The sequence below is a fragment of the Rhamphochromis longiceps genome, linkage group LG10 (genome assembly GCF_057381845.1).
Source record: "Rhamphochromis longiceps isolate RC_006_pf linkage group LG10, R_longiceps_female_GT1.1, whole genome shotgun sequence".
Taxonomy (NCBI): Eukaryota; Metazoa; Chordata; class Actinopteri; order Cichliformes; family Cichlidae; genus Rhamphochromis; species Rhamphochromis longiceps.
In genome coordinates, this window is record NC_140566.1 from 29211610 (window position 1) to 29233369 (window position 21760).

Here is a 21760-nt window from a genome sequence, read left to right on the forward strand (position 1 = left end):
TTGCTGTTAAGGGCATTAACCACTGTAATTTATACTGGACTAATCCATTATTGAATATTGGTCCAGTATCAGTGGATATGCAAATCAAGGGAAGACGTTCATTAGATGTCAGCAGATTCTAAATCTACACATTATAAAGACTGCTTTGACAATATGAACTCTTTTCATGTCATTATGGACATTGGTTGTGACTTTGTTCTAACTCCATGTTTTTGTCAACTAACCCCAACAAGTTGAGCTGTTCTCCAGCCTTGCGAACACTCGCTATGTTGAAGGTTTCAAAATGAAGATGACATCAGACTGGATTTGGTGACACTCATCTCAGTATTTAGAAAGCAAGCATGTTAAAGAAGCATACTTCAATGCCTAATATCTCAGAGAAAACAGGTTCAAACTTTCTAAAAACTAGCAGTAATCTGTCTTTTAGTGGCTCTGAAACCTTTAAACTACATCATAACTCTCAGACTCCGGAAACACAGCCACCCCGAACCCACCAGATACAATTTAGCAGGGCAGCTGAGTGTGCAAGAACATGATATCCCATTGTGTCCTGTTGTGCCACATGCTATATACAGCGCTGGGACAGGAAGCTGCAGCAGTGGCAGCCGAGGCAAGTAAAGTGTGCAAAGGGCCAGCTGATTACCAGCTGATAAATGAGTGGCCCCAGGGTCGTAGTTGGAGCAGCAGACAGCTGCAATCAGCATCAGCATCGAAGACATAGCCGCTGGCTGATGCGTACGTTTGTTGTGCTGATTGGAGCAGAGCCGGACACTAGATGGAAGCAGCTGCAGCCTGTGGAGAGGAAAGTGAGCGCACATCTGGATTTATGTACAGCATGCAATTTCTTCCTCTCTTCCTTTCATTCCGCTGAGTGTCAGCGCATGTGTACTGAGCCTCCATCCTTCCACTTCCTCCCTCATTGAATCAGAGCTTTGCTTTCGCCTTTTCTTCCTCTTCAGAGTGTACACAAAGAGGCTCGGAGCTATTCGTGGCCAGTACACACTGCTGATACCAGTCCATCTGCTGGAGAACTATCCTTCTCCTCAAGGGCGTAGATTTGGTTCTCTTATATACATTAGCACTAAGGGAACGCTGGATGACCTGGTGGGTTTTGTCTATAAAACTACTCATCTAAGATTACCACAAAGTAAAAGATCTCTCAGCAAAATTATGCAACATTTTAAGCAGATTATACAAACATTACTAATGAGGCACTCATATGGATATTGGTGGGGACATGTCCCTTGCGTCCATGCCAAATCTACGCCCTCGTTTCTCCTCCTTCTTCTGTCTCACCTCATTTATCACATTAATTCCTTTCTTAGTCTCTGGTTTCCTCTGATTTTATTCCCTTTCCTCGTTTCCTCCTTTGTCGTTTTCTCACCTCTCATCTTGCCTGTCATCCCCTCTCATTTCCTTTCCGCTCCCTTCCCTTTTGTGACCTCTTCCCTCTCCTTCTCTCCGCTCTCGTCTCCTCTGCTCTTATTTCCTTTCCTCTCTGCTTGTCTTCCATCTCCATTTGTTTCCTCTCCTTTCGCTTCATTTCCTTTGCTTTATATGTCTCCTTTTATTTAGTTTTCACCTTTTTCGTTCCTCTCTGTATGTCGCTCCCTTTAATTTAGTCTCCTAATCTCTAGTTTCCTCTCCTCGGTTTTTGTTTGTCACTTCTTGTTTCCTTTTGTTCCTTCTCCTTTCCTCTGCTCTTGTACTCATGTTTCCTCCCTTTATCTCTTCTTTCCTTCTCTCCAGTCTCTCCTACTCTTGTTTCCTCTTCTCCATCACCGTTTCCTCTCTTCTCCTGTCCTTTTTATCGTCCTTTTGTTTCCTTTCCTCTTATGTCTGTCCTCGATACCCTTATTTATTCTCCTCTCATTCCCTCTTCCTTTTATACTCTCCCTGAACCATTTCCTGGTTTCTTTTCCTATGTTATTCCATTCTTTTTGTATTAACCTTCTTATCATCTTTGTCTGTGGTGTGTGTGTGTATTTATGGTGCACTGGAAAGCTCACAGGGACAGCATTCACTATAATCACACACACACTGTTACAGTATCCAGCCCCTTGTATCTCTGTTGCTTTGATGCAGGGAATCAGACTGGCGCTCATTGACTCAGCTCAGCCATGCGTGGGCTGATTCTACATTATAGTCAATATGGGATGAATGCCTGCTCCTGTGTGTGAGAAAAATCCTTGGGCCAGTGTGCTGCAGCCTGCACCCAAAAGCCTTCTGAAGAGCAAACACAGGCATACAGAGAGAACACTAATGCGTACGTAAAGACTTGAGCGGTGCTGACGTATCTGCACACACATTCATTCCCTCTAACAAAGATGTAAGACCTTGTGACATATTTAAGGTTTAGAAATATGCAAGTCTGCTTCATCAGAACGCATTGCTTACTCACAGTGGGACTTGGATTAATTGTGTGTATTATAATACATATGGCTGAAATTTAGAAAAAGAAATACTCTGAGGGATGGTTCCTGAGCTTCTGGTGATTCTGCATTTCTGCCTTTGCAGTCCAATGCAGAAATAAGGACTCGTGATTTTTAGGTCTGTGAAAAGTGCTTGTGCAGAAATTTGCTTTCATGCTGTACAAGGCAGGAAAACAGATTTTATATAATCAGCTGAAGGTGGTCAGGGAAATGAAGGCACAAGGAAAGCTGAAGTAAAGAAATGAAAAACACCTAAATTAAAGCAAAAAAGCTGTTTATTTGTCAATAAACAGATATTTAGACATTTAAAGTGGACGTATTAGTTTTCCAAAATTTTCTGTAATAAATATGCTGATGAAAGAATAGATTTCAAGTAACGAAGTCAGTGTCTGTACAAGTAATCCTGAAATTATATACGTTAGTAATGAGATTGTATATCACTAAATATTGCTCATCGCAGGCACATTCGCTGCTCAAATCTTCAGTTTACACTGCAGTCACACGCATCTAGAGACCGGTTGGTGACTTCCTGGCAACCCCTGGTTGCTAAGGAAGAATGAGTATTCCTTGACAGGTTGGCGAGCGTTTGCTAGCTATCACTGACTAAAAGTGGTCACAAAGAGGGTGTTGCACCAGAAACCTTGGTGTGATTGATTTTTGTGATTGTTTGCAAACACTCGTCAAGTAACTAGCAAGCGGTAGTGAAACAGAGACTGTTTGCTTTCAGGGTAAAAGTTGCTGAAACCAACATGTTTAAAAATGTGCAACATTTACTCTGAAGGTAAGAAGCTTCTGTTTCACAGTTTCACTACCACTTAGCAAGTAGTTGGCGAGGATTTGCAGAAAAGTTGGCATCTTTCATGCAAACTACTGGTGACCATGGCAATTACAAGGAGGTTTTTGGTACAGCATTGTGTACCTATTTTTGATCACTTTCACATAAGCAACCTCTGGATTATATCACTTTCCATGGCAACCAGTTGGGATAATTGACGAGTTTCTACATCTGCATGATAATTCTTTAATCACTGATTTCACAGTGACTGCCAGGAACCTCCTAGAACCACTCACAACACATTCAGGGCATACTCACTTTTCACTAGCAAGCAACGGTTACCAGGTAGTCACCAACTGATCTGTGTAATTTTTTGGTTTTTTTGGGGGGGAGTAGCCACCGAAAAGAAAAAACAGTGTCTTAAAGCCTAAAGATGAGATTAAGACAGAAGCCTGTCTGAATCTCTGTCTGAAAAAAAAAAGAAGAAGCAAAAAGGCCAAGTGTAAGAAAACAGAGATTTAAAGAAAAAAAAAAAAACCCAAACAAACTGTGAATCATGCTAAACTATTCTAGTGGTGGTCCCAAAATAAAACCACGAAGCTGGGAATAACAGCATGTAGAAGCAATAAAAACATAGTAGGTATTCTTTAAATGACAACAACATCTCAAATTGATATTACGTAGTTTGCTTCATCGACGTGTCAAAGTGATGATGTTCTGTCATTCAGACACAGGTTATATTTATCTTAATATTCCTAAAGGATTTACTCACACAACTCCAAGTCTGCACCATATAAGATCAGGAGACAGGAGTCAAAAAAGTTTGGCGTCTTCTTTAAGCTTTGGTCTCGTCTTTAGGTGAGCTGAGGTCACCAAACGAACATGAACATGATGCAGGAGTGTTGTGATTTGGCGCTATATAAATAAAATTGAATTGAATTGAATTGAATTAATAATGTCCCTCCCCACTAATGTGACAGCGTGCGTTCAGACTTGTGCTTTGTTACAAGTGAAAAAACTTTCACATTCAACACATTCTGAAGCCATCACACTGAAGGAAAGCAGCTTGTGTCTGCAAACCGATTAAATTGCTGGCTGAAGCCTGATTTCAGCACCATGGACAGAGCTCAGAGCAGCGCAACTAAATCAGAAAACACATCTGACCTCCTCTCATTCAGTTTACATAACCCATAAAGTCTATAAAAAGAAAGAGTGACTAATAATTAATTGAAACATTTGGAATGCATTGCTTAGGAAGCCGTTTTGATTGATGTTTCCAATGTGTGTTTTCAAAGGCCGATGGTTTATGTTGGTCCTTTTTTTTCTTTGTTTCATTACCGAGCTGGGCATTAGAATTCTTTTACTCCAGCTGTTAGAACATTTTTATTGTCTATGATGGTTAAAACAGGACAGTTTAAACTGAAGAGAAATGCTCCCTTGGTCTGGTTTTTTGCCGCTTTATCGTAGTTTGACACAAACCAGGGATGAATGAAACGTGCAGTTGTGGATTTTACCATGCCTCGGTGTGTCTTGGTGTTTGTTATTATTGTTATTATGATCGCTGCTTTCTGATGTAACATAGGTAGGTTTTGCGATTGTCCAAATGTTCCTGGACCTTTCGCTTTCTGTGTTTCTGTCGTCTATGTTGTTCTTTTCCTTTCTTTCAGTTTTCTTTTATTTTTCTTTTAAAGGTTAGTTAAAGCTTGAAGGCTCCTCGTATGTCTTTCTTTGTTAGTTTCTTCCCTCCCCTGTTGCCTTGATTGAGTTTACCTGTGCCTTATTATCCCACTATAAAGCCTATGTGTTCTCCCTCGGGCTTTGAAAGGTCTCTCTCCGATTCCCAAGTCTGTCTTTGTGGTCTTATGTGATTGATCATTTTAAATGCCTGTGTATTTTTTTGTTTTATCAGGGTTACTTAAAAAATAGAGACAGATTATATGAAAAGCTTTAGCAGCGCTGCAGCTTGACAAAATTTAAAACTGAATCACTTTGAGTCAATTCAGATTTGGTCATTTTGCTGAGGGCAGAGGTTTTGCATTCTTTTGTCTAACTTAATCATTTTTCACAAATCACTGTGCACACATTATTGCTACTTTCACAGTTATTTCATTTCATTTTTATTGGCCTGCATTCATTCAACTTCATGAACATGATGAATGTTACCAAAGGCCACACTTTGAATTCATATGGTAATCTTGAATGTCTTTATATATTTCAATTACATGAGAACAAAAAGCAAATAAGGAAAGAAATTTTTTTTGAATGTATCCGGGATGATTTTACAGTCGCAACACACAAAATAAAACTGTGGCTTTCCTTAGCTGAGGCTAAATATCAGTGGGGTTTATTTCAGGGAGAAACGGGGTGACTTTGTGAGAGAGGCTGGATTTTGTTTGTTCACAATATTTATATATAACTGCAGGAGGGACACTGTTTGCACAGAAAGCAAGGACATTTACAATAAAGTGTCATTTTCTACTTTGTGGACTGCTGCTTCCCCACCCATGCTGCTCATCTGTCCCACCTGCTTTTTGCTTCAGTGGGCATGCAAATTTTAACCTTGCAAAGTGTGATCGTGTTTCCGCTAATGTGTCTCTGCTGAACTGTGTGAGCAGCTTCACAAAGCCGACACGCATCTTTACGTTTATCTATAAAAGGAAGGCTGTGAAAGTGGCTTTGGATTCTTTCAAGCATTAGTTCACGATTATCTACTTATTGTAGCATGCTGGGTTTTCTCCATTTTGTAACATAAATGTGAAAAATATCTCAGGTCTTGGAATTAAATTGCTCTTTGGAAAAGATATTGTCCTGTGCAAAAGTCTTGTCCTACCCATTATTTTTTAAAGCTTCTAGCTAGAAACACCTTTGTGGAACTTGTTAAAGTGCTCTTGAGCTGTAATTCTCTTGCCTTACTGAAGGTTTCTCAAGGTTCTTATTTTGATATTGGCTGTTTTTCACTACGTTTTTGTTCAGTCCTTACTCCTGACCACTTTAAGAGGAAAGTTAAGCCACTTAACACTGATCTACGAGTCAATGATTAGTTGAGCCAAGGAAATGTCAAAGATAGCACAGTTTGACAGGCATAAAATTATATCTTTGCACCAGTGTGGTAATTCCCAGAGACTTGTTAACCACAAACTTTGCATATTTCACATATGGTGTGCAGTGTGTCCTTAGAAATTTGAAGAAACTGGACAAAAGAATGAGAAACAGGCCTAAAAATAATATAGAGGATATGAATAGTAAGGAAAAGTTGTGTCCAGCAAATCCAGTACCTGAGAGTTCGCACTTCAGTTAAACCATTAACTGTTCACCAAAGTTTTAATTTGGTTAATTAAAAGGTCTGTCAGGTCTGTGCAGTGGTTGCAGTTATTGCACTTACAGGACCCCTTAAGTTTTAGGTCTAACCTTGCTTGCTGTGTGGCTGGAAATGGCTGTATACGTAGAAAAAACCCTCCTGTTTTACTGAGAGGACAGCAGGGTCAGCTGAACTGTGCATTTTATGAAGTGCACCTGCTGAAATACAAGGCACATCCTGCTGCACTCACACCGGCAACATAAAAAAACCATATCCACAACATCATTTTAGCAGCAGTTCAAATTTCAAAGAAAATTTCCAATATAAGCCGACAGCCCTAACTTTCAGTAACAGGAACACAATGCAGACTAAAGGGCAACACGTACTGAGCAATGTTTTCCAAGTGTGTCTGCAGAGTTTTAGACATCCGTCAGTCATCTGTCACCCGGAACAGATACGCTTGTGTTTCTGCAAACACAAACAATCCACATCAACTCTGACAGGCGTGCATGTGTCACATGCTAATATGATACCCTCTCTAATCATCTTATTCCATAGTCTTTTGTGTTGTGAAGCATGTATCCAGCATTTTTCACAAAGGCATCCAGTATGGCTGTGTTAAATCTCTACAGGAAGACAAATTCTCAGCCTTGTTTGGCATTGATCTGGGATCACCTGTATTAATTATCTGAATACCGATGGGTACTTTAAAAATCACCTGCTTTTTAATGTTATCAGCACAGTGAAAGGCTGTTTTCGGTTTTCATATTTGTAGGAAGGGTAGGCAAATTGATCCAAATATCAACAGTACCATTTCTTGTATTGCATCGATACTTTAGGTTTAGTTGCTCCCCTCTATGTCCAGGACGTTGCTCCAATCAAATCAAAAAGTAGACATCTGTACACACTTTGCTCCTCCCCCTTCTCATTTGTCACTCCTGCAGTGAGTTAGGGAAAAAGAGCATCCTGTCGAGATATTTTATAATGAAAACACTGGAAAAAGGAAGGAAATTCTCTACTGTGAGAACAACGATTTCTAAAAACACATGGAAAAAAAACCAAAACACAGAAAATAACTTTTTCTCCCAAAACGAGAATGTGAGCTGTGGATTGGTTGCTGCCAGGTTGCCTTGTGATTGCTCCGGAAGACACTGACTTCTTCGCAAAGACTCGCTTATTATTCGCCTGATGTGAAATGGAGAACATTTACCTTCAAAGTAAAAATTGGGCCCCACTGAGCCACACTTTTCAAAAGGCACAACTTTTACGTCGACCTCTTCCATGGAAAACTAAAGGAAACTTTTGCAACGTGCCACCAGAGCAATTGCCAGGAGATATTTGGTGCAGCATATGTGTCTTTGCAACCACTAACCAACTGACTGGGGAAAATTCAGTTTTCCCTAAGGACTCATGGTTGCCAGGCTTGAGAGACCTACTACATCTCTCAGTGCTCGATGGATAAACATGAATTGGTGAATTCGATGCTGAAAAATGACTGACCAACCAGGAAACAGAACGTCCATAGACATCAGGTGCTTCAAACCAAAAAACATTGTAACGCAAGAAAAGTCTGGACCTCACACATCACAGCCCATCAACCTGCAGCATTCAAATGGAAATTTTTGTTGCTGTTTTAACACTGCTCATTAGTATTCATTTTCACAGTAGCAAAGAACTGCTTTCACTCAATAATAATGGATTGGATTTATATAGCGCTTTTCAAGGCACCCAAAGTGCTTTACAATACCACTATTCATTCACTCTCACATTCACACACTGGTGGAGGCAGCTACAGTTGTAGCCACAGCTGCCCTGGGGCAGACTGACAGAAGCGAGGCTGCCATATCGCGCCATCGGCCCCTCTGGCCAACACCAGTAGGCAAGTAGGGTAAAGTGTCTTGCCCAAGGACACAACGACCAGGACAGAGAGCCCAGGGATCGAACCGGCAACCTTCCGGTTACAGATGCGATTCCCAACCCCCTGAGCCACGGTCGCCCCATGAGGTTATAACAACATCCTAACCTTCTAGTAGGTGATTGTCTTCACCTCTTGGTGATTTTTATGCCACTGATACTGAAATTGCATGTTATCTTAATTCTGGTCTCAATGATCCTGAGCTTGAAGCCAGACCGAAGCTCCAGAAAACACAGAAAAGCCACGTTTTGTGTCCTCAGCCAGTCTATAGGGCAGCAAAGTCGTACAGCTGGGAACCTTTGTGGTTTTGGAGGATACTTGATCAGATACATGCCGGTTTTGTTGAGAGGAGTGGAGGCTTTTTATCCAGTCAAGCATGTATGACTTCAGATAAGAAAAAGAAGGAGGGAATGAGTTGTTCTGAAAGGACGCCATTCCCATATCATCCTCACTCTGCAGCCCCTGTATAGCCAATCTGCTCAAACAATCACTGCAGCAGAGAGAAAGAATGAAGTCCTCTGACTACCTTCTGGAAAATGTATGAAAGCGAGATGTGGAGATGTGATCCAAGCAGCAGTCCATATCCATTCTGTCTTGTAATGGAAATGCGACACGGTGGGGTGAAAAAGTAGAAACTTATTGACTCTGTCGGTGTGTATGTGGTGACTGAGAGGCAAAGATCGGGTGGGTGAAAGAAAAAAAAGGAGGAATATGGGAAAAAAGAGAGAGACATGGAAGAGTGAGAAACATATACATGAGCTCGCTTCCTCAGGTGGGGAACTGAGCCAGAGGGAGAGAGGTCCAACAATGTCCACAACACTTCCAACAGCAGCTGCACTGCAATATTGATCGCTCGAGGGCCACAAGACATACTGAGGACAAAAAACAGCCATTATTTCAGAAGCACATCCATTCACACCTTACTGTTCGCCACGCAGGGGGCATGAGGAGAAAACATAGGAGATATGATTGAGACCTCAGAGATTTCTTTCTGATAAATGTTACTGCCTCACAAAACAACACTTTGTGCACATCTCTGTGTACACAGAGCATGTTTGCATGTTTATTTTTATTTACCTTTCCAATTTTTATTTAAATGTAAGAAATATTTTTTGTTTTAATTATGCATTACTTTATTTTCTTATTTTTCTGGCTGCTGCAGCTGACCATCTGCCTTTGTCTCCCCCCCCCCGTAGTATTCCCCTCTGTAACATGCTCTGCATTTCCTTCTTCACTACATCCATGAATCTTCTGTGTGGTCTCCCTCTTAGTCTTTCCATCCTGCCTAGGCAGCTCCAGCCTCAAAACCTTTTTCTAATATATCCAATCTCTCTCCTCTGCACATGACCAAACCATCTGAGCCTTGCATCTCTAACTTTATCTGTAAACTGCTCGATCTGAGCTGTCCGTCTGATGTACTCATTCCTAATCTTGTCCATTCTGATTGCTCTTCAGCTCTGCCACCTCCAGCTTGGCCTATCATCTGTTTGTCAGTGCCACCATCTCCAAACCATACACCATAGTCACCTTCTGTCCTTCTGTCACAAATCACCCCTGACACTCACCTTCACTGCACTCTCTTCTTCACCTCTCTTGTGCACTATCTGTCCCTTTGGCTGGTTCATCGCGGATGTTTAAATCTTTCCATCTTCTTAACACGTTTCAGCTCTATTCATAATCATCCCAACCAGCTGCACATCCTTTCCAACTCAATCTCTCTGTAACCAGTCGATACAAGTACTTTTCTTCTTCAAGTCCAGAATCAGATATGACTAATCACAAGCTTTTTTTGGTCTTTGCCTCCTCTCTCCCTGCTGTAGACCTAACCTCCCAGTAATCCTGTCTACCTTCTTAATCCACCTGACTATCCCACTTTTTCTTTGCTAACCTCTTCCTCTGGATATTTCTTGAACTTTCACATTCTACCGCCAAGTCTGTTTGTCCTATTTCCTCTGTAATAGGACAAACACTCTCTTGGCGTATCATTCTTCCTTCTTCAACTTCCACCATTTAATCTTTGCCTCCATCTTCACTCATTTCCTCTTCTTGATGTCCAAAGTCATCCTGCAGACAATCAAGTCTCTCCAATTGCACCTTCTGCATGTATTCACCTTCATCGACCTTTCTACATCACCCTATGTTGCTCCCTCTTCTTGAAGCATGTGTTCACCGCAGCCATTTCCATCTTTTGAAAAATCCACTACCATCTGTCCTTTCATATTGTCCTCCATTGCACCGACACAAGACCTCCTCATCACCTCTGTCCCCTTCCCCCACATGTCCATTAAAGTCTGCTCCAATCACCACTCTCTCTTACTCCAGAAATCCTCTTTCTCTTCTAACTAACATCCATGAGTGAAAAATGCTGTGGTAAGAACAAGGTTTATTGGCATATCTAAGAGAACAAAGAGCCACTTTCACGCTGCAGGAACTTCTATATTGTTCTAATAACTGCAGGAGATAGTCCCCCGTCTTTTTTATGTGTCTGGACTGCAGCAACTGGGGACCAGTGTAGTTCTTAGAAACTGTCTCTTTTAGCTTCTACTACAGAGGTAGATTTCCAAGATAAGAGAAACCTCGAGTGACACAGATGTACTGCATTTGGTCATAAGCAGACTCCTGAAATGAACACTGCCCCCCTTCCACGCCATTACTCCATTCACACTCTAATTATTATTATCATCTGCTACTACAGCATCTAATTTGTAAAGATCTACCTGCAATATTTACACAAAGAACTTCAACTCATTTTATTTCATTTTCTTCTTTGCAGCTTATTTATTGCATCTTTTCATTCTTGCACTTTTATTTTATTAAAATTGAATTATTTGATTTTATTTCTCGTTTCGTGTGGAAGACTGGAAAAAGAGGCTGAACAAATCATCACGACAGTAGGTGATGTTGCATCACAGGCCACTGCTCAGCTATTGTAACACCTCCATTATTACAAAGCCTGCAATTCCAGTATTTCAGAAGCTTCTCATTATTTTGGTGCGAAGGACAGAACAGCGCAAACACTAAACAGAAAACAAGCTTAGAAGATGTTTAGCTCTCAGCAGATCTCTCCTGTGGGTGGATCTGTAGTTTATTGTGAAAGTAGCTAATGTGGTTGTAAACCGAAAGTAACTTTGTATCTGTAATTACCTGAATTTGGAAAGAGTAATGGTTTAATGAGTTATAGATAAATGTAATGCAATTATAGTAATGTGTTGCATTGTAATAAATTACCCTCCAACACTCATCCTGTTTTTTAATCGCTGTAGCTCCAATGAGATCCCTTAGGTTTGCACATCCAGCCACAAATCTAATGCAGGTCATATTCAAAGCTTACCTCCTTCGTGAAGACAATACTTCTTCAATTCTCTGGGGGTTAAAATCATTTGGATATGGTTGCAGTACTTAAAAACTCTGTCTGCTTTATTAAATGTTGATGCATTTGGTGATGAAATAGGTTCATGGCTTTTCCTCTCTGTGTTTGCACAGTTGTCTGAGATGATCTGTATATCATCAGCTTTCAGGACTGTCTTGCTTTTACTTTGAAGCAGCACTTGTTTCTTCATATTTCTACCCAACCTCTCATTTTTTTCCCTCAAGGACTCACTTATGTTTGATTGCAAGTTGTTTCTGTAGTCCGATAACTTGTAACGCTGTCAAGCAAAGCACCTTTGTGCAGTATATCTAAGATTTTCATTTACTGGAAAGAACTCATTTTCAGTGTATGTGAATGTAATGATTTTCTGGTGAGGGGAGCAGATTCACCGATTTCAAAGGAAAGTTCGCTGAGATCAACTGATGATGCATTTAAAAAGGTTTTCTGTTAGATGAGAAACACATTAATGTACAGCATGCTCACAAGCTGGCACAGAATCCACGAAAACATCTCCAATGTGTGATTAAGCTGTCAGAGTGAGAGGTGTTTATTTTCATCACCCACCTCGGTCTGTGTCGTACAGGAAGACGAACTTGTTCCAGTCGTAGTGGTCGAGGAGGGACAGGAGGGCCCCACGGATCGACGGCCGGAGCTGCAGGGTGAACTGGCTCTCGCCCTCGGTGGGGAAACTCGGCGTGATGAGGGAGATGTGCAGCGCGCTGCAGAAGGACGTCAACGTGTGGACCGAACGCTTGTCGTACAGGCCGAAGATGGCGAAGACACCGCGGGAGTACTGGGAGCAGACTGCGGAAGGAAACAAGAACATAAAAATTAATTGGTACCATAAATTTGAAGTAGCTTGAGGTAATGGGAATTGAGAGAAAAAAAAATAACATGTCAAGGTTTTATATAGTGAAAAAAGAAGTGAAATGAAGTTTAAGTTCTTTTCAGGCCTTTAGTTATACTGAATATTGTCAAGAAGTCGCCAACTAATGATTTATTTTTATATTGTTATGATAACATATACACAAGTAGTGACAGTTTTCTTTTTCTTCTGGAAATACCAAGTGCACAGTTGGTAATTCTCTTTGGGTTTGGGACCCTTTTCACATTGTTTACAGCCATAGACTGTATATAAAAGATAGCTGCAGCCACTTGACATCACCATTTTGGTTACTTGTGTGTTTGCCGTGAGCCAGAAGTATCCAACTATGGTTTTTCAAATGCTAAGTTAGCAAAATGCATCCATAAACAGTCCGGGTACACACACAGATAAATCCTAATTTATTGGTAACATAATAAAAGACTTTCAGTCACAAAACTGGAACAGAAACTGCTTAGACCCTTAAAAATGCTTTACCAATGCAAAGGGAGTGAAGGGACTTTTATAAGCATTCAAAGTAGAAAGCATTAAATTCAAGCCTTAACAAAGCTTAATCAGACGAGCAGGGGCGGGGTTATTATTTAAAAAAAAAGGAAAGGCATTTAGTATTACTGGGGTCGGCCTGCATTCAGCTTCATCATCCCTCTGGGTTCCCTGTTAGCTTTGTGTTAGCATGCTGTCTGTGCAGATTTTCGCAAAGAGCCGAAGTTGTGTTGCTTTTGTTTTACCCTGGATGCAGTTTGAACTTTACCATCACATTCTTGACCTTTTGTGCAATAAAAGGAATCTTTTATTCTCCACTCCTGAACAGCTGTAGGACCGCTCCACCACTTTCCTCCTCCCAGATACAAACTGAAATCAGCTGATTGTACCACACGTGCGTTTTTCTTTCCATCTACCTGGAGCGCAGGTAACTGATGAACCTTTGGAACGTGAGTAACAATATAATTGTAACTGCTGAATTTAGCACTGTAAAGTGTGGTTACACTGAAAGGAGTTTCACCCAAAACTGCAGGTGAGTTTAAAAAAGATTCACCCATGAAGTGGAAAATGAGCCACAGAGACTAAAACCAGCATTTGTGACAATCTGTAAAGATGATTATTTCTGATCTAAGGAACATTATAACACAGGAGTCTATAATAACTTTATTAATACTAACTTTTTTATACAGCACACACACTTACAAAAGGCCAACAGCTGTTATATGGTCTCAGTGGCTCTGCTATATATGCAGGAGCTCGGTCATGTGGGGCTTTATATGTATAAAAGTTTTAAATGTCTTGTCTTTCTCCCTCACCCCCAATCAGTAACAGGAGGTGGCTGCTGGTTTTGCCCGTTTCTTCTCTGTAAAAGGGAGTTTTTCCTTCCCACTTTTGCCAGGTGCCTACTCATAGGTTGTGGGGTTGTAGGGTCTTTATTTTATGATACTAAGCACCCAGAGGTGACTGCTGCATCCTGGACGAGTTACAGATGGGCTAAGGAAGACTAATAAATGTAAAAAGTGAGTTACAAACATCAATATGGAGGAAAATAAAGTGTGTCTACAGGGACTGACTTTCTTTTGTACTGAGCATCAAGTGCTCACAAAAGGAACTTTAGTTTTTGATACTTTTTCACTGGCTTTTGTTTTTAACCCAGAGCCCAGAGCTTCCTCAGACCCTGGATCTGTTTCACACGAGGGGAGAAAACTAGGGCAACTCAAACACAATGCATTGATGAACTAGTTTTTTGAAATATATTTTTCTCACAACAAATATCAAGTGTACAACAAAGGATTTTGTCACGCTGTGTATCAGTTCATTTTTCCTTTATTCGGCACATTCGTCACTATGATAACTTCATTATTTAGCAGCATAAAAACAACATGCAATGAGGGCTCATCTCCAGAGAAACACATCTTAAATCATTCAAGTCCCACGCTCACAGGAAGCGATATTTTACAAGAACCGAGCGCTTAATATGAGCAGTGATAGCCATCGCATTTAACTAAGACCTCGCTGCTTTGAATGACAATTGATCGGTGGGAAATGTGGTGCAAAAATCACCACGGCAATAAGCGCTTAGCACCATGACTGGCGACAAAATAACAAACCATTATCCCGCTGATTACCACTTTAAATCCTTTCAAGAGAGCCACTGAATGCAGCAAACAGAGATCAAAACCAAACACGTCCGTTTCCTCTGATGCTTTCATCTAAAAAGGCTGTTCCCGTCTCCCATTTAAACAGCAAAACAACAGTACCAACAACTAAATCACTCCCCTTGCTGTTGTTTAGATATATTCTAGAGGACATATTCCCCATTAACAAAACACATCATGCTCATGCTGCTCTGCTTTCATGGCATAAAAGCAGCACCAACTGAACCTGCGTCTGTTGTGTTTATTGGTCAGACTTTGAATTAAATGGAACGCCTGCATTTGCATACACAAGCTGTGCTATACACACATATACACAATGTGTCCTGCTTGAGGAAATCTTCTCATTATAGAAAGGTTTGGCTGTCTACTAGAGCTGTACTATAATTGCCCACTTTCTGCACACACGGAACAACAACAGAGAGTAAAGATAATGAGCGTCCTCTGCCAGTTTCCGGGTGCGAGGAGAATCAGAGTGAGTGGCGAACTGAAGGAAGAGCTCAAGATGTTCCCGTTGTTAAAGGAAAACTGGGGGTGGGGAAGTAAACAAGAGAGCTGCTTTACTGACTAACTCATTGTTTCTATGCAGAGAGTGCAGTGCGCTGCTGTTGAGACAGAGGGGGAGAGAGAGTGTGCATATTTCTAATCTTCCTCCCTCAGTGAAACAAACAAGGCGGCAGTAAAAAAACTAAAAGGAAAGTCACTCTTCTTCTACACACAATTATAGTCCACAGAGGTGCTGGGAACTATACTACCAGGGGGAAAAACAGTCAAGACTGTACAGTAGTTCGCCTTCAGGGATTTCAGCCAGAATGACTTTAGGAAATAGTCAGGTGAGGCCATATTCAGAGTGACAGTTTACACTGGAAGCAGCTTGTGGGATAACTGGGCCGTTCACTCAGGAAACTGGAGTTTGTAGCGTTTCTCAGTCTTTTCAAACTTAGCTGACTCGTTTCCAGAGGGAATTTGTTAGATTTAGGCAGCTAAAACCACTACTTAGCCCTAGTCATGAAAGCCTCGGCCTAGGAAAAATGTTCCTCGACCGTTTGGTGGCGTTAAATGGTTGGAACTACCACAGCTGCAAACACAGGCCAAACTGCTCAAAGAGTGGAACTGTGAGGAGTGCCATGCAGGCTTTTAAGTTTCACTACTACTCGATGGTTAGTTGGCCATTGTTTGCAGACGAATCGGGAACTTCCATGCAAACTATAGATGACTGCGACAATCTGCTAGCAATCAATGTTTTGCAACCAACTTGACCCTGCGATAGCCAGCAACCTGTCAGGAAATACACATTTATCCCTAGTGACTGGAGATTGGAGCCACGTTGGAAGGTCTTGAAGGCAAAATGTATTTTTGTGTGAGCACGTAGAGGGATGCATTAAGACAAACGGTGGGTGAGTTAGGGTTAGTGTTTTCCATGTAATTTTGAGAATCAGACACTTAATTTCCTGCATTCTGGAGAGCTTTAAATAATTATTCTCAACTTTTCTAAATGAAAATGATCATTGTTGTGTCAACATCCAAGTGATTTCCAGCATTTAGTGTGGCATGTTGATACAGTCACTCCAATCACCTCATACAGTGGGGCAAAAAAGTATTTAGTCAGCCACCGATTGTGCAAGTTCCCCCACTTAAAATGATGACAGAGGTCAGTAATTTGCACCAGAGGTACACTTCAACTGTGAGAGACAGAATGTGAAAAAAAAATCCATGAATCCACATGGTAGGATTTGTAAAGAATTTATTCGTAAATCAGGGTGGAAAATAAGTATTTGGTCAATAACAAAAATACAACTCAATACTTTGTAACATAACCTTTGTTGGCAATAACAGAGGTCAAACGTTTACTATAGGTCTTTACCAGGTTTGCACACACAGTAGCTGGTATTTTGGCCCATTCCTCCATGCAGATCTTCTCGAGAGCAGTGATGTTTTGGGGCTGTCGCCGAGCAACACGGACTTTCAACTCCCGCCACAGATTTTCTATGGGGTTGAGGTCTGGAGACTGGCTAGGCCACTCCAGGACTTTCAAATGCTTCTTACGGAGCCACTCCTTTGTTGCCCGGGCGGTGTGTTTTGGATCATTGTCATGTTGGAAGACCCAGCCTCGTTTCATCTTCTCACTGATGGAAGGAGGTTTTGGCTCAAAATCTCACGATACATGGCCCCATTCATTCTGTCCTTAACACGGATCAGTCGTCCTGTCCCCTTGGCAGAAAAACAGCCCCATAGCATGATGTTTCCACCCCCATGCTTCACAGTAGGTATGGTGTTCTTGGGATGCAACTCAGTATTCTTCTTCCTCCAAACACGACGAGTTGAGTTTATACCAAAAAGTTCTACTTTGGTTTCATCTGACCACATGACATTCTCCCAATCCTCTGCTGTATCATCCATGTGCTCTCTGGCAAACTTCAGACGGGCCTGGACATGCACTGGCTTCAGCAGCGGAACACGTCTGGCACTGCGGGATTTGATTCCCTGCCGTTGTAGTGTGTTACTGATGGTGACCTTTGTTACTTTGGTCCCAGCTCTCTGCAGGTCATTCACCAGGTCCCCCCGTGTGGTTCTGGGATCTTTGCTCACCGTTCTCATGATCATTTTGACCCCACGGGATGAGATCTTGCGTGGAGCCCCAGATCGAGGGAGATTATCGGTGGTCTTGTATGTCTTCCATTTTCTGATGATTGCTCCCACAGTTGATTTTTTCACACCAAGCTGCTTGCCTATTGTAGATTCACTCTTCCCAGTCTGGTGCAGGTCTACAATACTTTTCCTGGTGTCCTTCGAAAGCTCTTTGGTCTTGGCCATGGCGGAGTTTGGAGTCTGACTGTTTGAGGCTGTGGACAGGTGTCTTTTATACAGATGATGAGTTCAAACAGGTGCCATTCATACAGGTAACGAGTGGGGGACAGAAAAGCTTCTTACAGAAGACGTTACAGGTCTGTGAGAGCCAGAGATTTTCCTTGTTTGAGGTGACCAAATACTTATTTTCCACCCTAATTTACGAATAAATTATTTACAAATCCTACCATGTGAATTCATGGATTTTTTTTTCACATTCTGTCTCTCACAGTTGAAGTGTACCTCTGGTGCAAATTACTGACCTCTGTCATCATTTTAGGTGGGGGAACTTGCACAATCGGTGGCTGACTAAATACTTTTTTGCCCCACTGTAGGTGCAGCCAGCCTCACTAGGTTTGAACCTTGGACTTAACGTGCTGCGGCAGTGCAAACGCACTGACAAGATTGCATGTTCCTTTCTCAAGGCATAAAACAAAGGGGGGAGTTGATATTTACATAGTAAAAAAATAATCTCTTATATCTTTGAAATGAACTGACTGTGCCTTTGTTTAGAAAACAACACAACTTCTGTTTTTCACTCTTAAAAGTAACCACACCTGTGAACACTGCTGGGGCTTGCGTACACATAGCTTTTGCTCTGTTTAGTAAATGTGGATATATATGATCAGCCTGAGTCTGCAGTGGTTTCCTCCCTCAGCCTAAAGACTGCACGTTAGGTTCTCTGGTGATTCTAAACAACCGTAGGCCTGAATGTGAGTGTCCCTGTGTTTGGTCTGTGATGGACTGGAGGCCTGTCGCCCCGTGTCAGCTGGGATAGGGCTTGGCCTCGCTGTGACCCTCGGTTGGATAAGACTTTTAAAAAATTGACGAATGGATAGCTGGAGACATCAGAGTGTAGCTCATTCAGTTGTTCCCGCCTGGCGTCAGGGTACTTTTGTATCTTTTCTTTGTGGAGGTAACCCCTCGCTTCACTTTATGATAAATATACGTTAAGGCCCTTTGGACTTTGGTAAGTTTCAACAAGATTTATGCTTACTGTGCACAGTCCTCTAAGAGAAAGAGTGAGTGGGCAAATTCATGTTTTCTAAATATTAGAGAGGACATGTCCCCTGTGTCCTGTCCTGCCCCCACCCCCAAATCCATGTCTATGCCTTAAGGCACCCCACATGATGTAACTTCACTGTTAAAGTTTGCTTTTCCCTGAGTCATGACTGACTCATTTAAAATCAGTTTCGGTGTTGGGCGGGAGGGCTAAATTATTTTATCTCCACAGATTCAGAGAACTGCACTTGGCCAAATGAAACCCAAGCCTTTCAGTGTTTTTGCAGTAAAATATTCTCTTAAAGTAACTTCAATTTTGCACTGTTAATGAAAAGAAGGAAGGGGCTTTCAGCATATGCAACAGTAATGCTACTTTACAGGCCGTCTGAAGTTCTAGTTGAATGTGCAGACAGGTTCGGGAATGCAGCTTTCCGTCGTTAGATTAGGAGGCCTGTGTCCGACCAATTTAGCCTCCAAGCCTATGAGCGGGCAGAATGGTGTATGTTTTTGATTGACAGCTGAGCCAGCAGGAGCGCTGACATCAAAACAAACCTGTACTGCAAAGTAAGCACTCAAGCCAAGAACAGATGGCTCATTTTTAGAGATGGTGCAAAAGAAAAAAGACCACAGAGCTGAAATTATGGATGCTTCTATTTTTCGTTTTTTTTTTTTTTTTTAGCTGATCAGCTTTACTGACACTCAGCTCAGTTTGACCTCTGAGGATATTTATTTAATGTTTAACCAACCAAAAAGCCAAAACAAAAATGAACCATAGATTAAATATGTAGAAAGAGAGGTAAGAGCTGCGGGAGGAGGGTTGTCTTCTTTTAATTTGAGGGTTGTTTTGTGTTTGTTTGTTTGCCTTAACCTGAAATCTTCCTAAGCTATCTTCCAGGTTTGCTTTTCAAAGCTATTAGCATTTCCTTCAGCCAACAAAAGCTCAGGTTTCGGATCATTTTTATGTATTTAGAGAAGATCTAAACATTGGAGGGGAAAAGAAAGAATAATTACATTTTACATAGCCTGATTGCAGCAATGTATCACAGTGCCAAATATCTCCACTTATGGCCACAAATGGTCCTTTAAGACCACACAGTTATTAACACCTACTGTGTGTCTCCACATTGAAGGATGGGGGCAAACAGGGAGAGAGGGAGAGAGTCCACTCAACCAAGAAAGGAGTGCAGAGGTTGGAAAATCCACACAGCCCACTGATGTCCCCTCCAGGGATAGGATGACATCAGCGCACGCAGAGATACACAAGCACACACACACGCACACACTTCACTGAATCCTGAATATATGTCAGCCCGCACCCACGCTGTGCATGGCGAGCTGCTGTTACGCAGAAACACCAGATTGAATAACAACACATTAGTATGTATGTAAGTAAAGCTGCTGAAATTAAAACCGTCTCTGTCTCCAATTACTGCCTGTTTTCATTAGAGTTCAAACAAAACTAACAGTATTACCACTGAAATGCTACTATCACATACAGTACATGGACTACGTAAATACTGAACTCAAATCCTTTTGTTTTATGTTTAACACATTTGTGGGCAAAGATTTGTGTCCCTGTTGACTGAATATTAAAGCTACAGGACAAAAAGACAGAATTCAATTCAATTTGATTTTGTTTACATGTCACCAAATCACAATAACGGCTGCCTTAAGGTACTTTATGTTGTAAGGTAAAGACTGCAATAAAACAGAGAAAACCTGAACAATCAGATGACGCACTATAAGAAAGCATTTGCATTAACAGGACCATGCTCAGGAAGGAGCAGCCATCTTCCACGACTTCAGCATTAAGACTGTTTTAAATGCTTGTTTTCTACTCTTGGTTCTGTATAAGATCAGTGAAGGTTGATTTCCTTCATATAGTTATCTCAGGCACAGGCCTAGCAACAATGGTTGCTAGGGAAAACTGTATATTATAAAGGCTGGGGAGTTGTTGATCCCTATGTGAAACCAATCGGCCAAACGATGTATAGCATTCGCCTCCTCCCTGCAATTAGCACATTTTAAAAGTTGCAACTTTTATTTTGAAGGTCAACAGTCTAAGTCTCCCTATTTGCACCTAGCTCTTTGATTGTTGGAAACCAATTATCAACCACTCAGGGAATTCACTTTTCCCTAGCATTTTTTGTTGCCAGGGTGTTGCTGACCAGTCTGTAGGTTTCTGTGTCTAAGGCCTAAGATACACAGCACCACCCCTCTGCTATTTAAAACTTCTGTTTACACTCAGGAGCCAATAATAAGAAAGTTAGCTTGTTTTCTTAGGGTTAGGGGTTAGGGTTAGGGGTTAGGGTTAGATATCATCATTTATTTGTTAATTTATTGATTGTCTTTTGTACTATTAACCTAAACCTATTTCCCTGTTTTAGTGGAGTAGAAGTAAAACCAGAAATAATGTCCTCTCTACCCTATTAAAGGAAAACTCTTCCAGGCACAAATCATTTTTAAAATCATCATCAAAAACATCAACGGAAGGCTCAAAAATCCCAAAGCAGCTGCCCGTTTGGCAGTCTTTCAGACGTGCTACCTCTGATGCTGAAATATTCCACACGGTTTCTCACTATACATCCTGGCCAACTGTGAGAATAACAAAGCACTTCCTTTTATTATTTTTTCCCTTTATTATTCCCATTCACTTAGAATCTGCCAACGGGATCACCGTGTCCAGGGAAGCTCTGGCAGAGTGGAGGGCACAATATGGGTGTATGCCACATGCCACATGGCAAATAATGAGAATCATTCATTTCATTAAAGAAGATTGCCTCCACACTGAACATGGAATCAATCAAAACCACAAACAGATAGAAGCCTGGCCTACGCCTGCTCATCCACTGGGATCTCTACTATCTGTAGTGTGAGGATTCTGGATTTCTGGCAAAAAAAAAAAAAAAAAAAAAAAGCCTGTATGATAACAAACATTCAGATAGTTTGTGCATTACCATTGTTACACCCCGGCCTAGGCAACCGGGGTGCAACGTAGAAAAATAAAGATAAAGAAAGTAAAACCACGAAGGCTCTCCACCAAAATCCCAAAACAAAAATATCCCATAACGAAAGTATTTACAACAGACTATTTATTTAT

General features: G+C 41.3%; 1 protein-coding gene across 5 annotated transcripts in view; it reads right to left on the reverse strand.

The window, feature by feature from the left end:
* gria4b (glutamate receptor, ionotropic, AMPA 4b) overlaps positions 1–21760 on the reverse strand; it is a 166084-nt gene that overhangs the window by 76902 nt on the left and 67422 nt on the right. For all 5 annotated transcript variants that reach the window (XR_014913576.1, XR_014913575.1, XM_085421242.1 and 2 more), the window contains one exon: positions 12355–12594. Coding sequence is in view for 2 of the 5 variants with exons in the window: in XM_085421242.1 (XP_085277368.1) it covers positions 12355–12594 (240 nt within the window). In the remaining 3 variants the exon portion in view is untranslated. The remainder of the gene's footprint in view (positions 1–12354; positions 12595–21760) is intronic.